The following is a 16697-nucleotide window of genomic DNA, read 5'->3' as shown; positions in this document are numbered from 1 at the left end:
ACACACACAGGGACACACACAGACACACACACACACAGACACACACACACACGCGCACAGGAACACACACACACACACACACACACACACACACAAGGACACAGACACAGACACACACACACACACACACACACACACACAGGGATACACACAGACACACACAAAGACACACGCACACACACAAACACACACACAGGGACACACACACAGACACACACATATACACACACACACACACACACACACACACACACACACAGTTTACGGGTCTCATGGGAGGGAGGGATCAGGAGACAGAGGAAGAGGAGGATGAAGGAAGATAAGAAAAGAGTGTACCGTACCACGCTGTGTCACTGAAGTAGAGCACTAAGTTCTCCACTCCTGGCCGTGTGAAGGCAGAGAGGAAGACACACACACACACACACACACACACACACACACACACACACACACACACAGGACAGTTAGAGGAGGAAACAACACAAGCCGTTTCATTATTGGTATTATTTCAAGCCATGCGTCTGTCCTCAGTAGAGCTGCACGATGAGAGGGAAACATGTGATAACAATATATATGTTAAAGTAGGGATGCACCGAAACCAGACTTTTGGGGTTCGGCCGAATACTGAATCCCCTGGTTGAGATTCTGCTGAATCCTCGTCCCATCCTCAGTCCATGAACACAGTAAACTCATTAATGAAGTAAACAGAGATGCACCGATTACAACTTTCTAGGCTGATTCTGATTTTCTTTGAGTTAGACCAGCTGATACCGATTTTAGCCGACTCCAATTTCATTTTTTCTAACCACTTTACAGCACACACATATTTATTTTCTATCTTTTCTTTAATAGAACATGTGTTGAACAGATAATGGATCACTATAAAATAGAACTATATAAATTACTCCTGGTGTGGGACATTCACACACATCTAAAGAGCAATGTTAGAACCATTTCCTTCTTTTCACATCCAATATCCAACTAAAGAAATGTGATTTAGGTTTTTGGTGTCGTCCCTCCACGCCCTACTTTCTCCTTGCAGGTGTTGCATATTGTAAACTTGTTATCTTCTGCACACACGCTGAAGAATTCCCAAACAGCTGACATGTTGCAGGTTAATATCACCAGGTTCCTACATGTGGGAGAATAGCGCCGACACGCGCTTCACACTGCGAGCGGGTACGCGCCACACACGGCGGAGAAGTTGAGAGAAAGGAGAAAGAGAGCGTGCTGTGGCGTCCGTGCTGTGGCGTCCGTGTGTGCGTGCGTCCTGGAGAACTGTAACTGGTATAACTTATGTTGTCAGTTAATTGTAGAGTTGACCGGCATGAAATCACCATATGTCAGACTGACCTGCCGGTCGCCGGTCATGGCCGAGCACGTGAAAACCGGCCAATTCCGGTCACCGGCCGCTCTATCGGTGCATCTCTAGAAGTAAACAGTGACTGTCCTTCCTTTGCCGTACCTGAAGTTGCTGCATTCTGGCTGCTGTCTGTAGATTCCTTCATGCACAACTCGTATTCTTCCAGATGTTTCCTACCAGATGTTGTAACAGCGGTGATGTTGTGTATAGTTTAGGGTCCTCGCCACCACCAGACTAATCAGCATTACAGATTGAACATGTAGCTGGACTTGAATGGCCTTCTTTTGACTGAAAGTTCTGCCAAACTACACTTTTTCTGCTCACCAGTTCCATTTCCACTTCCTCACAGCCTGCTGCATGAACGCTCCACCTACGTAAACACCTTCCTGTAATCAACGGCGCCGTCATTACGGCGACCAGCGTAGCGCGCGGAGTGCAAGTTTAGGGTTTGGTTCACTGGGAAAAAATTCTAAGTTTCGGCAGAAACCACAACCCCGTCAAAAAGCCCAATATTCAGCCCAATCAGAAGCTAAATCCTGGATTTGGTAGCCTGGTCCTACCAGACTCTGGTCCATTAGCCTGGTCCTACCAGACTCTGGTCCATTAGCCTGGTCCTACCAGACTCTGGTACATTAGCCTGGTCCTACCAGACTCTGGTCCACTAGCCTGGTCCTACCAGACTCTGGTCCACTAGCCTGGTCCTACCAGACTCTGGTCGACTAGCCTGGTCCTACCAGACTCTGGTCCACTAGCCTGGTCCTACCAGACTCTGGTCCACTAGCCTGGTCCTACCAGACTCTGGTCCACTAGCCTGGTCCTACTCCCTCTGTTCGCTGATTGGACTGCCAAAAACTTTGGTTGAGAAAACCCAAGAATATACCGCGAACCCAGACGGAGTATACTGAAGGGAAATGAAAATTAAGCATAAGTATGTAGGAGGGCAGAGCCAGGCTAAGGATTTGGTGCATCCCTATGTTAAAGTGTGGTCTGGGTGATGGAGTTGGGAGATATGATGGATTTTGGGGAACTTCGTGGTATTAGGACTCACTTTTTCTAGCGAGGTGGGAGGGGATGCTGGGCTTCGGCCTCACCCTGTAGGGCCGGGAGCGCTGATACTGCCAGGGTGGAGAGAGGAAAGGAACAGGAGGGAAAGCCTGAGGAAGAGACAGAGGGGAGGAGACAGAGGGGAGGAGACAGAGAGGAGGAGACAGAGAGGAGGAGATAGAGGGGAGGAGACAGAGGGGAGGAGACAGAGGGGAGGAGACAGAGGGGAGGAGACAGAGAGGAGGAGACAGAGAGGAGGAGACAGAGAGGAGGAGACAGAGGGGAGGAGACAGAGAGGAGGAGACAGAGGGGAGGAGACAGAGGGGAGGAGACAGAGAGGAGGAGACAGAGAGGAGGAGACAGAGAGGAGGAGACAGAGGGAAGGAGACAGAAAGGATGCTGAGTCATACCGTCAACAGAAAGAAAGAAACGGCATGACAGGAAGACAAGAGAGGCAGATGGAAGGAAAGGGGACTCTAGATTCTGACATTAAAAACCAGAGACAGAGCTAAATAATCCCAAACACACAACATAATAGTAGTTTACAGCACCAGAAACCTCAGCAGACTACACTACCCAGAAACCCTCGAAGTCTCAAATAACATAATCATGTTCTAGTGTGTGTGAGTGTGTGTGAGTGTGTGTGAGTGTGTGTGCGTGTGTGTGAGTGTGTGTGTGTGTGTGTGTGCGTGTGTGCGTGCATGAGTGTGTGTGAGTGTGTGTGAGTGTGTGTGTGTGAGTGTGTGTGAGTGTGTGTGAGTGTGTGTGAGTGTGTGTGCGTGTGTGTGAGTGTGTGTGAGTGTGTGTGAGTGTGTGTGAGTGTGTGTGCGTGTGTGTGAGTGTGTGTGAGTGTGTGTGAGTGTGTGTGTGCGTGTGTGCGTGCATGAGTGTGTGTGAGTGTGTGTGCGTGCATGTGTGTGTGCTTGTGTGTGAGTGTGTGTGTGTGTGTGTGCGTGAGTGTGAGTGTGTGTGAGTGTGTGTGTGTGTGTGTGTGTGTGCCTGTGTGTGTTACTGTGTGTGTATTACTGTGTGTGCGTATGTGCGTGTGTTACTGTGTGTGTGTGTGTGTGTGTGTGTGTGTGCGTGCGTGCATGTGTGTTTGTGTGCATGCGTGTGTGTTACTGTGTGTGTGTGTGTGTGTGTGTCTGTCTGTGTGCTTGTGTGTGCGTTACTGTGTGTGTGTGTTACTGTGTGTGTGTCTGTGTGCGTGCGTGTGTGCATGCCTGTGTGTGTGTGTGTGTGTGTGTGTTACTGTGTGTGTATTACTGTGTGTGCGTATGTGCGTGTGTGTGTGTGTGTGTGTGTGTGTGTGTGTGTGTGTGTGTGTGTGTGTGTGTGTGTGTGTGTGTGTGTGTGTGTGTGTGTGTGTGTGTGTGTGTTCTCACAGTGTGCTCTCTCCAGGGCGTCTGCGAGGCGACGCTCTCTCTCTCCGCCACGCTAGTCTGCGTGTGTCGGTCCATCCTTCCTGTCGCCTCCTGGCAGCGACACCTGGTGGTCAGCGTGGGAACAGCCTGCTCACAGGGAAACATGGATGGTTGTTATAGAGAGAGAGAGAGAGGGGGGGAGAGAGAGGGAGAGAGAGTGAGAGAAGGAGGGAGAGAGAGAGAGAGAGAGAGACACTGACCAGTTGTAGGGTGAGCTGAGTAATGGTCCGGTCTCGGCTTCTCAGCTCCTCTCGGAGCTGCTGCACCTCCTGCAGGAGAGCCTGCACCTAAACACACACACACACACACACACACACACACACACACACACACACACACACACACACACACACACACACACACACACACACACACACGTTAGTGCTAAAAGGATTATAGGAAATGTAGGATTAGAGAATCCGGTGAATTGCCAAAGTAGGTTTCCACATACAAGGAGTGTGTTTAAGTTCTGACCTGTGTGTGTGTGTGTGTGTGTGTGTGTGTGTGTTCTGACCTGCGTGTCGGAGCTATGTGTGTGTGTGTGTGTGTGTGTGTGTGTGTGTTCTGACCTGCGTGTCGGAGCTGTGGGAGGAGTGGTCTGCGTCAGGACTCAGCAGAGTGTCTGTGGTCAGAGTGTCTTCGTCCACATCCTCCTCCTGAACACACAGCACGTTATCAGGAGACGTTCCACGTTAACGCACAATACAGAGCAGCGGCGTAGTCTACGTAGTCTACGTCTCACCACTCCAGTGATTCGCTCGCAGCACCTAAGAAGCCCCGTCGTGAGGAGCAGAGTTCGCTCAGAGTTGGAGTAATATCACTCCACCCAGGCAGCAGAAGTAGCAGTGCTTCGCCTTCTGAGAATATAGTTCCCAGTATGTTTACGGTTAGAAGATGGCTGTGTGTCATGTGACCTTGTTATTTGTACACGCTGTGACTATACAAATCACAACATGTAAATAGGAACATGTTGCCGTTATTTTGTCACTTGTTGGGAGCAGTAGGCTAGATGGAGCCGGTTACCTCCAGGATCTGTGCTAAGCTAGGCTAGATGGAGCCGGTTACCTCCAGGATCTGTGCAAAGCTAGGCTAGATGGAGCCGGTTACCTCCAGGATCTGTGCTAAGCTAGGCTAGATGGAGCCAGTTACCTCCAGGATCTGTGCTAAGCTAGGCTAGATGGAGCCAGTTACCTCCAGGATCTGTGCTAAGCTAGGCTAGATGGAGCCAGTTACCTCCAGGATCTGTGCTAAGCTAGGCTAGATGGAGCCGGTTACCTCCAGGATCTGTGCTAAGCTAGGCTAGATGGAGCCGGTTACCTCCAGGATCTGTGCTAAGCTAGGCTAGATGGAGCCAGTTACCTCCAGGATCTGTGCTAAGCTAGGCTAGTTGGAGCCAGTTACCTCCAGGATCTGTGCTAAGCTAGGCTAGATGGAGCCAGTTACCTCCAGGATCTGTGCTAAGCTAGGCTAGATGGAGCCGGTAACCTCCAGGATCTGTGCAAAGCTAGGCTAGATGGAGCCAGTTACCTCCAGGATCTGTGCTAAGCTAGGCTAGTTGGAGCCAGTTACCTCCAGGATCTGTGCTAAGCTAGGCTAGATGGAGCCAGTTACCTCCAGGATCTGTGCTAAGCTAGGCTAGATGGAGCCATCTGTGCTTCGGTGGCCGTCATGTTGAATGTAAACAAGAAGCTGATTTGTCGCTTCTCTATCGTCATTGTGTTAAACCAGCCAATAGCGTGCCAGGTGGATAAGCCAGTTTGTGATTGGTTCCCGCAAATGTGTAACGGAAGCAGGATAGATAAACGTACAGGTTTCCAGCCTGAGCTGCAGGGAGGAATCAAACCCCCAGCAGATCGGGCTGGGGTTACCCAGTCTATCCTTAGCCCTCAGAGGGTTAAACTGTTAAAGCAAGAAGCTACCCTCAAAAACTTTAGTTACACTTTACTTGAAGGTATCTACATAACTGTACGTCCACACCGCCGCCGACTTGAGCTCCAAAGAAGCTCTGGCCGCCTGGGCGAGGACGCTGGTCAGAAAGTCCGGGGAAGCTGTTTGAGGCTTTGGCCGCTCTGACGTAGCAGCATTCTATGTTCATCATGGAAAAAGATCAAGCAGCCACTGCACGGCCAATACACTGACACTAGAAACCTTTTATAAATGACATATATAATGACAGAATGTGTATTGGTTGTTGGTCGCAGCGGTGTCTGTTAGCAGTTAGCTCGCTCGTTAGCCGCTGAACCGCAGCAGCGTGCAGGCAGAGCGAGCAGCCGCCAGCTGTTGATCCGTGCAGGACTTCACCGTGAGCGGACTGTTTAGAGACCATGTGACCGGCAGGTAACGTTAACTGGTCCCTATACGCAAATATCATAAATGATAGGGAACCCAGCAACGGCCATGATGAGCTTCTCCTCCTTTTTCTCTGAACTAATGTTTTGGTAGGAACCAAAGTTTACATCTTATGTTTCTCTGGAATCAGCCAGCGTGAAGGACGTCTATATTCTGATTGGTTGCCGCTGAACCGCGTCATAGCTCGTTACCATAAAGTTGACCTACTTTCAACTTTCTGATTGACGCTCTGGTCGCTCAAAACGCCCAAAACGCGACGCCGACAGATTTTCCGCTCCTTGCAGCTGAGAGAAGCAGCTTCCATTGAAAATGAATGACTTCCTGTATCTTTAGAAGATCAGGTCGGCGGCGGTGTGGACGTACGGTAAGAGTGACATGACAACAACGTCATGAACATCATGTAGATACCTTCAACTTTTTCTAATGCAAAGAGGTTAACATTAAAAACTGAGCCTCAAAACGTATGTTTAAAGTCCTTTTTACTTATACATCCAGATATTAAAAAGACACAAGATCAAGATCAAAAATCAATTTTTAATTGGTGAATTGATTATTTTAACCCAGCCCTATTGTTTTTACAATAAAAAGATAACTCTTGCTTCCGTCTTACCTGCAGCAGTATCCTCTGCAGGTACTCCAGCTGGGATCGAACGGCAGAACAGTCTTCAGCCATTTCCTCCACATCCAGACCCAAACCAGGAGTACCGGGAGACAGGCTGGGAGACCTGAGGACAGAAACACTGTTCACAAATCTACAGCCGGTAAACGCACCGCTGTCTGCTGCTACTAGCCAGTCTGACGGTTTGTCTGATCACGCTGATGGTTGTCCAAGGCTGCGTCCGAAATTCCACACTAACATCTTTATTCAGTGGCTAAAACCAGTGTTGTGGTCATGACCACCTAAACCGAGACCAAGTCATCAAGTCATTGTCTCACCGAGACGAGACCAAGACCAAGACAGGGTGAGACAGAGACAAGACCAAGACCAAGACAGGGTGAGACAGAGACAAGACCAAGACCAAGACAGGGCGAGACCGAGACGAGACCAAGACCAAGACAGGGTGAGACAGAGACAAGACCAAGATAGCAGGAGACCGAGTCAAGACCAAGACTTTGACGGATTGAGACCGAGTCAAGACCAAGAACAAGGCAGGGGGAGACCGAGACAAGACCAAGACTTTGAAGAGTTAAGACCGAGTCAAGACCAAGACCAAGGCAGGGGGAGACAGAGTCAAGACCAAGATCAATACAGGGCGAGACCAAGACAAGACCAAGACCAAGACAGGGTGAGACTGAGACAAGACCAAGACAGGGCGAGTCCGAGACAAGACCAAGACCAAGACAGGGTGAGACTGAGACTTTGAGGGGTTGAGACCGAGACTTTGAGGGGTTGAGACCGAGACAAGACCGATACTTTGAGGGGTTGAGACCGAGACTTTGGGGGGTTAAGACCGAGTCAAGACCAATGCAGGGGGAGACCGAGTCAAGACCAAGACAGGGCGAGACCAAGACTTTGAGGGGTTGAGGCCGAGACTTTGAGGGGTTGAGACCAAGACAAGACCGAGACTTTGAGGGGTTGAGACCAAGACAAGACCGAGACTTTGGGGGGTTGAGACTGAGACTTTGGGGGGGTTGAGACTGAGACTTTGAGGGGTTGAGACTGAGACTTTGGGGGGTTGAGACTGAGACTTTGAGGGGTTGAGACTGAGACTTTGGGGGGTTGAGAGCGAGACTTTGAGGGGTTGAGACCAAGACTTTGAGAGGTTGAGACCAAGACTTTGAGAGGTTGAGACCAAGACTTTGAGGGGTTGAGACCAAGACTTTGAGGGGTTGAGACCAAGACTTTGAGGGGTTGAGACCAAGACTTTGAGGGGTTGAGACCAAGACTTTGAGGGGTTGAGACCAAGACTTTGAGGGGTTGAGACCAAGACTTTGAGGGGTTGAGAGCGAGACAAGACGGAGACTTTGAGTCAAGTTATTGGTTGCATGTAAAGCAAGTTTTACGTCCGATCACAGTAATGATGTTAACACATACAATCAGAAAATGCACAGGCGAACTAGTGATATCCCTGCAGCTGTTTTCTTGACCGGTCTGGAAACAAAATCCAGAGACCTCTTTATCCGAGACCGAGACCTTCAGAAAGTGGTCTTGAGTACTTCAACACTGGTTAAAACAGTAGCCTATGTGAGATTTTTTGTGTGTCCAAAACCTTAGTATGAAACCAATAGTACGTGAATTGTGTAGCATTTTCTGAAAAATTATTAAAGTATGCAAACAGTAGACACTACGGCGGCATAAATATCCCACAATGCAATGCAGTAGTAATGACAATATATTCATAACAGACAAAGGGACAGAAACTGAGGATGCTCTGTAACATCAACAACTCTCTAATTGACATTTCTACACATTTAAGGACTGTTGGTCTAGTTGCTTACCTTTTTAGGTAACTTAAGCGTTATCTGGCCATGCCGCTAGACCGAGAGGGGTTAAGACCGAGACAAGACTGTGTGAGTAGTAACTGTGAGTGAGTTTAGTAATTGTTTTGTGTCACCTTGGAGGACAGAGGTCCAGAATCAGGCCGCTGTCCCCGGTCGTGTCCCTCCTCTTATTCCCAGGATCCTCAGTTAGCTTGAAGCACTGGAAATCACTGAGGGGACCATGGAAACGTTTGTGAACATGATGGTCAGTTAACATTTGTAAGATACAGCCAGCGGTGGAAGAAGTATCCAGATCCTTTACTTCAGTAAAAGTCCTGCATTGAAAATGTTACTTAAAGTGCTCATATTATGCTCATTTTCAGGTTCATAATTGTATTTAGAGGTTGTATCAGAATAGGTTTACATGGTTTAATTAAAAAAAAAAAAAAAACACCATATTTTTGTTGTACTGCACATTGCTGCAGCTCCTCTTTTCACCCTGTGTGTTGAGCTCTCTGTTTTAGCTACAGAGTGAGACCTCTCACTGCTGTAACATCTTTGTTGGCAGTCGCACATGCTCAGTACCTAGGTAAGGACTACTAGCCAGTCAGAAGCAGAGTATGAGGGCGTGCCCTGACAGTAGCTAGGTAAGGACTACTAGCCAGTCAGAAGCAGAGTATGAGGGCCCTGACAGTACCTAGGTAAGGACTACTAGCCAGTCAGAAGCATATATAACACAATAAAGGAAAGGGAAAAAGCCAAAAAGCATAATATGAGCACTTTACGTAAAAGTCTGTAAGCATCATCAGGCTTGAGCGACGCTCAGGTGGAAGTATAACTTTACATCAGTTAAAACGACATACCGTTAGAAATCTAAGAAGTTATACTTTTAGTTTAACACCATTACATTAACTGAAAACATTGCAAGATGTATTATATTCGTATATTTGAACAGATAATTTTGTTAGAATGTTAGCCAGAAAGTGTCCGAGTGTGAACCCCTGTTCCCTTTATCGCTTTGAAAGAAATCAGGTAACTGTTCTTGCTAGTAACTTTGACTTTTTCCTTCCCCTCACCTTTCGTTTTCACTGTGGATGTCCTGTGTTCCCCAGCAGAGCTGTCTCATCCTCCACTGAGCCATGTGGGCTATCCCGTCTCCGTCTGCAGGTACACAGCGGCAGCGTTAGGAAACAGAAGAAAATGACTTTATTTGAAGTTATAAAAAGACAATAAAGGCTCAGAGATGTAATCACAAAATCAACTCTTAACTTTAATGTCCTGCATTCAATTCCCAACATAATAATATTATTATAGCAAGATCTAAACCCAAAGGTAAACAGTTTTGGCTGCTTAACAGAACGGTTAGCTTACTTGAACCATATTTTAGCTCCTAACGTGGAACGTAAACTTTACGACACTGTCTTCGCTTCTTTAGCTGCTAATCTGAACTGTTAGCTAACCGGAACAATACTTTTTTTAGCTGCTAATCTGGACTGTTAGCTAACCTGAACAATACTTTTTTAGCTGCTAATCTGAACTGTTAGCTAACTTGAACAATACTTTTTTAGATGCTAATCTGAAATGTTAGCTAACTTGAACAATACTGTTTTAGCTGCTAATCTGAACTGTTAGCTAACCTGAACAATACTTTCTTAGATGCAAATCTGAACTGTTAGCTAAACTGAACAATACTTTTTTAGCTGCTATTCTGAACTGTTAGCTAAACTGAACAATACTTTTTTAGCTGCTAATCTGAACTGTTAGCTAACCTGAACGATACTTTTTTAGCTGCTAATCTGAACTGTAAACTAACCCTAACCAAACTATTTTAGCTGCTAATCTGAACTGTTAGCTAACCATAACCAAACTATTTTAGCTGCTAATCTGAACTGCTAGCTAACCATAACCAAACTATTTTAGCTGCTAATCTGAACTGTTAGCTAACCATAACCAAACTATTTTAGCTGCTAATCTGAACTGTTACCCAACCTGAACCACACTTTTTAGATGCTAATCTGAACTGTTAGCTAACTTGAACAATACTATTTTAGCTGCTAATCTGAACCGTTAGCTAACCTGAACCGGTTTGGATCACAGTTTTGAGTCAAGGATCGGATACATTTTCGGATCAGCACAAAAAAGCTTATTATTTTTCATTTAATTACTAAAAAAACTGTCGTAAAAACTTAACTAGTCGTTTTGGTACCTAAACTTAACTGCCGTCGCCGCACAAACACTCACTTTCTGTCGCTTAAACTTAACAGTAATATCCGCTGAAACGACTAGCAGCTTACTACCCATTATATGTACGGGACGCCGTAGATTTCTACCCAAAAGTTATCGTAAACAATTGTGATTGGGTGTAATGGAAAATAAGTGCGTTTTTGGTGGATTGAGTCACACATCACAGCCCTAACTCGGTGGCATCCATCATGTTTAAATTAAGTAAGTTTCTGACATCTATACACACAAACGTACCGCTGTGCAGCGATGCATCTTCCGGGAGATCTGCGTCCAGCATAAGGTCATCGTCATCCAGATCACAAGAGTCCAAGTTGTTCAAGACGTCCTGAAAGACACCGAAACAGAGACATAAGTGGTCTGTATGCTACGATGTGAAATGAGCGTGTGAATTCAACATTAAGGTTGTTACATTTAACTATTTTAAAGGCTGTGGACGTTGTTTTCTTGTGTTTACTGTGTTAATGGACTGAGGATGGGAGGAGGATTCGGTATTCGGTTTCGGCAGAATCTTAACCAGTGGATTCAGTATTCGGCCGAACCCAAAAAAAAAAATCTGGATTCGGTGCATCCCTAGCAACATCGTAACATAAGTCACAGGGGTTAGTAAGAAAGCAGAGAATTAGGGCTGTCAAACGATTAAAATTTTTTAATCGTGATTAATCGCTGAATTTCTATAGTTAATCGCGATTAATCGCATATTTTATCACATGATTAAAATTCTATTATTTTGCATTTCAGAACAGTTTTTAAGTACATATTAACAATTGAAAGCACATTTTTACCAGTGTATCTTGATTGGGAAACAAATGAATGCAAAGAAAGGTACTTTGTGAACTTGATTTTAAGATTTGTAATTATTTATTTACTGTAAACAAAAGACAAATGTGTGAATCTGTCATTATTGCACAATTCCTCCAAGTACCTAACTAAAAAACTAAAAATCCCTATCCTTACTAGAGTCAATATAGTGTTTAGTAACTCTTAAATAATGTTGATTACTCTCTGACGTCCAGTGATCACCGGTTAATGAGACAGCGTTTGTACTTTGCAGCAGTTCCACTGTGGCTGCTTTCTCCATGTCATCCGTGAAAACTACTGTCCCCCTCAACGGCAACGAGACAGGTCAGAACATCCCAACCGTAGTACGTCTTTAAGACCCGAGTCCTCTACGATGCTGACAGGTCTGCAGTTAGTTGCCACCCGTTTAGCCCGGGTAGCATGCTAGCGGTAGCATCACGTTAACTGTACTACTATGACGTGCTTCGGTGATATTTTAATTCGGCTTTACACAATGTGCATATGACTTTGACTTGAAAAATAGAAAGCGCCATTCAGACTTATTGCTGCTGTGTTTCTCCATCATGCTGCAGCCTGCAGCAGCAGGATGTGTTAGGAGGAAGTGGCAGCTTGATGAGAAGTAACGGTGCCGCAAAGGGTCAAAATAGTAGCCTGTTAGGCACAACGCAAAGCCGAGGGAAGTGTAAAATAAATTAATAAATGCCGGCATGCGATTAATGCGATTAAAAAACAATTAATCGCATCACGTCGGCCCTTAATCGCATCGCGATTAACGCGTTAACGCTGAATAACAGAGAATATATTATATTTTGAGGGTTTGGGTTAATTTTCTACAAGATGAGATAGACGCAGAGACACACAAGTACAGCTCTTCATGCCCTTGCAAGCACACATACCTAAACAAGAACACACAAAAAAGAATAAAAATCCAAAACCAATTTATTCCCATAGCAGCTACAGGACGAAGGACGGTGAAAGCTTCAACTAGATGCAGATGAAAAACTAAAAGACCTTCCCACCATTGTGAGGAGAAAGTCTTTTGAGCCTGGTGATCAATGGTAGTCTGAGGTTTTGTGTGTCTGTACATCAGAGGAGGGAGAGAGGGTCGATGCACATTTATTTTCAGCCTGAAAACCACTAGCAACAAACTACCACTTAAGCATAATTATAGGTATGTGTTCTCTTTATTATAATCATCATCTGCACATCAAATTATATTCAACAATAGAACCAACTCTCAGAGACGTGTGCGGTTTTTGGAGACTGTTCTCAATTCATCAGAACATTCATCACTATATTATTACTATGATTGGAACAGCTTGCTGGCTGCAGGTTAGTTTTGTTTATACACAAACACACACACACACACACACACACACACACACACACACACACACACACACACAGCAGTCCAACACTGACCCCTGGTGGTAGATTTAAGGCACAACTTGTGTCAACAAATGTCTATAAAATCAGAGAGCCAACTCATTATATAATATAAAACAGAGTCAGGTTTACGTTATGTTATGTATATAAAAGGTAGTCTTCAGACGTCACTCAGACCTCGTTAACGTCCTCGGATCATTACGGCCCTGAACTAATTAGGGTCAATCACTCTGTGAGACCTCGTTAACACGCGACACACACACAGAGACACAGAGATCATTAATACCCTCTCCACATTATTCAGGGAGTGTATTAATGTACAGGAGGCAGTAATAATGCTCGCAGTCCAGGCTCCAGCTGAGGGAGAACCCAACGACTTACTGATCCTTACAATCCCGTCATTAATTGCTCCCCCCCCCTCCTTTCAGTCAACCTTTATTGGAGGTTTTGCAGATTTACATCAACATCAACCAATCCAGTCACTGAATACGTGCATTGAACAAATCAGTGATTGGATGTCCCATAACATTCTCCAGTTAAATAACGACCGCTGACCCACTGCCGCTGGGTCTAATGTTAGCGGTCCGCTGATCCACTGCTGCTGGGTCTAATGTTAGCGGTCCGCTGATCCACTGCTGCTGGGTCTAATGTTAGCGGTCCTCACTGCTGCTGGGTCTAACGTTAGCGGTCCTCACTGCTGCTGGGTCTAATGTTAGCCGTCTGCTAACCCACTGCTGCTGGGTCTAACGTTAGCGGTCCGCTGACCCACTGCTGCTGGGTCTAATGTTAGCGGTCCGCTGAACTACTGCTGCTGGGTCTAACGTTAGCGGTCCTCACTGCTGCTGGGTCTAATGTTAGCCGTCTGCTAACCCACTGCTGCTGGGTCTAACGTTAGCGGTCCGCTGACCCACTGCAGCTGGGTCTAACGTTAGCGGTCCGCTGAACCACTGCTGCTGGGTCTAATGTTAGCGGTCCGCTGACCCACTGCTGCTGGGTCTAATGTTAGCCGTCTGCTAACCCACTGCTGCTGGGTCTAACGTTAGCGGTCCGCTGAACCACTGCTGCTGGGTCTAACGTTAGCGGTCCGCTGAACCACTGCTGCTGGGTCTAATGTTAGCGGTCCGCTGACCCACTGCTGCTGGGTCTAACGTTAGCGGTCCACTGACCCACTGCCGCTGGGTCTAATGTTAGCGGTCCGCTGACCCACTGCTGCTGGGTCTAACGTTAGCGGTCCACTGACCCACTGCCGCTGGGTCTAACGTTAGCGGTCCACTGACCCACTGCTGCTGGGTTTTACTATCCCTCCTCACTAGGGGTGTCACGATGCCAAATATTTAGTAGTCGGTGCAAATACCAGTAAAATAACACGATTCTCGATGCCGATACTACGGTAAAAAAAAAGAAGGCTTTTCTAAGATTCCATGTACTTTAACTTCAAACATGAACTTCTTTATTAAAATATTTTAAAAAATCAAAATGTCATAACAAGACATACAAAACATATGCAATAGAGCATAGAACAACATAATAAAGTGCAATGAATGGTCATAGTGCAACAACTAGTGTCCACCAGACTTATTCCAGACTTCCAGGCATCTTTTCAAAAGGTACTCACAACAACAGTGTTTCTAAGAGAGAAGACACACCAGCCCGATCATCGGGCGTCGGGCCGTCTGGTGAGGTCCGTGACTCGAGTCTGTTCCGTGTGTCCCGTGCCGTCGGCCGTCCGAGGATCCGTCGGCATTCATTTGGGCCGACCTGACATGTTCAGTCGGGGACAGGGCAGTCAGGACTCACCCGGAAATGGGGAGTGGATGAGCCTCTGACTAATCTGACTAATGTTAGCGGTCCACTGACCCACTGCTGCTGGGTCTAACGTTAGCGGTCCCCACTGCTGCTGGGTCTAACGTTAGCGGTCCCCACTGCTGCTGGGTCTAACGTTAGCGGTCTGCTGACCCACTGCTGCTGGGTCTAACGTTAGCGGTCTGCTGACCCACTGCTGCTGGGTCTAACGTTAGCGGTCCCCATTGCTGCTGGGTTTAATGTTAGCCGTCTGCTAACCCACTGCTGCTGGGTCTAACGTTAGCGGTCCCCACTGCTGCTGGGTCTAACGTTAGCGGTCCCCACTGCTGCTGGGTCTAATGTTAGCCATCTGCTAACCCACTGCTGCTGGGTCTAACATTAGCAGTCTGCTGACCCACTGCTGCTGGGTCAGTGGATATGTATGATATGAGATCGTATTTGTATCGTATTCTGAACGAGCCGCCATGACAGTCTGGCTGTGAATTTCCGGAGAAAAAAGAACCACGTGACGCGTTCGTCCAATCAGCTGCCGGTTCTCATTTTCTGGGAAATAATCAGACTGTTAATGGAAACAATACAGAGCAGCGCCGCCTGCTGCTATGGAGACGTATTACGTTTCGCGCACGTGCAGAGCGTACGCTCAAGTCGGCGTCGCCTCAGTGTGTTCTGAGGCATTTTTTGGACCTCGGGACCCGACTGATCAGTCCAACTGCGTTTTCTGCCGACGGTCGGCCGTCTGGTTGGTGTGTCAGGGCCCTAACAGTTGCATGACCAGAGACGTTGGCTAATTTCCTCCTGAACAGGTAGCTAAGCGTTAGCTTCAGGCTAATTTATCACAGCTACTAGGGACGGGCATTATATGTCATTTCAACATTTGTGTAGCTACTCACATTGAATTATATAGCTAGAGTACCCGAGTTGGTTACTCGCAAAAACAACTGAGGCACAGCCAGTAAAGTGATCCCGACTGGTCCTGGCTAACGCCGCCATGCTAACCCTGCTAACGGCTAACGTTACCGGAGGACCACGGCTGTTTACAACGTGTAGCCTGTACAGTCAACACAGTCTCACGGCAGTTTGTGTAAATGTCACGTTATTTTTAATCTATTGATTCGTGTTCACGGGGACGTTTTTTTCTCGTTTTTTTACGTGTAAATGTCACGTTATTTTCTCGGGGAAAGGACGCTGGGAGACGGCCGAAAATGGCGCTCCATAAGCCGGGAGGCGGCCCGCTGGGGACGCGCCACAATAACGGGATGGCGGAGGTTGGGTTTAGGAGAAACCCGACGGGGAAAGGGCGCCTCACACGCCGAGAGACGGGGGACGCGCCACAATAACACACGGGACAAAACGCCACGTGGGTCGCGGTCCCCGCTCGCCCGGGTGAAAGTCCTGTATTGTTGGACCCATCCACCCCCCCGACCAGCCTCCCTACGCAGATTTTTGGCTCTTCATACTACTACCTACCATTTTCGTGCTGTGGCCACGAAATATGCTTCCTATTGAAATACATTACTTCACATTTTCGTGCTGGCCACCACGTAAAAAACGAGAAAAACCTCCCTATGAACACGTATCAATAGATTAAAAATAACTTGACATTTACACAAACTGCCGTGACACCGGGCTGGTACAGCGGCTGTAGCTGACAACGGTGAGTTATCTGAAGCCAAGAGAGGGGGGGGGGCTGTAAATCGGAAAGAGAGGACCTTGAGTTTGCAGTGAACATGCCGTTTTTTAGGTCGGGTAGAATTGACTCTCGGCCACTTGTCCGTTACCTCCTCCTTCTGAACGTATCGACTGGAGCTCTCTGAATCGTATGCTGACCCCATCAGTTCTGAAAGAGGCACAGCACCGATGCTGCT

At 47.0% G+C, this 16697-nt stretch overlaps 1 protein-coding gene across 1 annotated transcript in view; it reads right to left on the bottom strand.

Annotated features, from left to right (window-relative positions):
* Positions 1–262: 262 nt before the first annotated feature.
* LOC116061137 (serine-rich coiled-coil domain-containing protein 2-like) overlaps positions 263–16697 on the bottom strand; it is a 58520-nt gene continuing 42085 nt past the window's right edge. The window contains exons 7-15 of the mRNA XM_035997282.1: positions 11080–11170; positions 9678–9762; positions 8736–8831; positions 6791–6905; positions 4401–4487; positions 4032–4118; positions 3793–3918; positions 2412–2517; positions 263–381 (exon numbers count right to left, since the gene is read on the bottom strand). Of these exons, the coding sequence (XP_035853175.1) occupies positions 287–381; positions 2412–2517; positions 3793–3918; positions 4032–4118; positions 4401–4487; positions 6791–6905; positions 8736–8831; positions 9678–9762; positions 11080–11170 (888 nt within the window). The 3' untranslated portion in view covers positions 263–286. The remainder of the gene's footprint in view (positions 382–2411; positions 2518–3792; positions 3919–4031; positions 4119–4400; positions 4488–6790; positions 6906–8735; positions 8832–9677; positions 9763–11079; positions 11171–16697) is intronic.

The sequence above is a fragment of the Sander lucioperca genome, chromosome 22, assembly GCF_008315115.2.
Source record: "Sander lucioperca isolate FBNREF2018 chromosome 22, SLUC_FBN_1.2, whole genome shotgun sequence".
In the NCBI taxonomy this organism is placed as follows: Eukaryota; Metazoa; Chordata; class Actinopteri; order Perciformes; family Percidae; genus Sander; species Sander lucioperca.
Note: the sequence above shows the minus strand (reverse complement) of the source record. Positions and strands in the feature narration are given on the sequence as shown.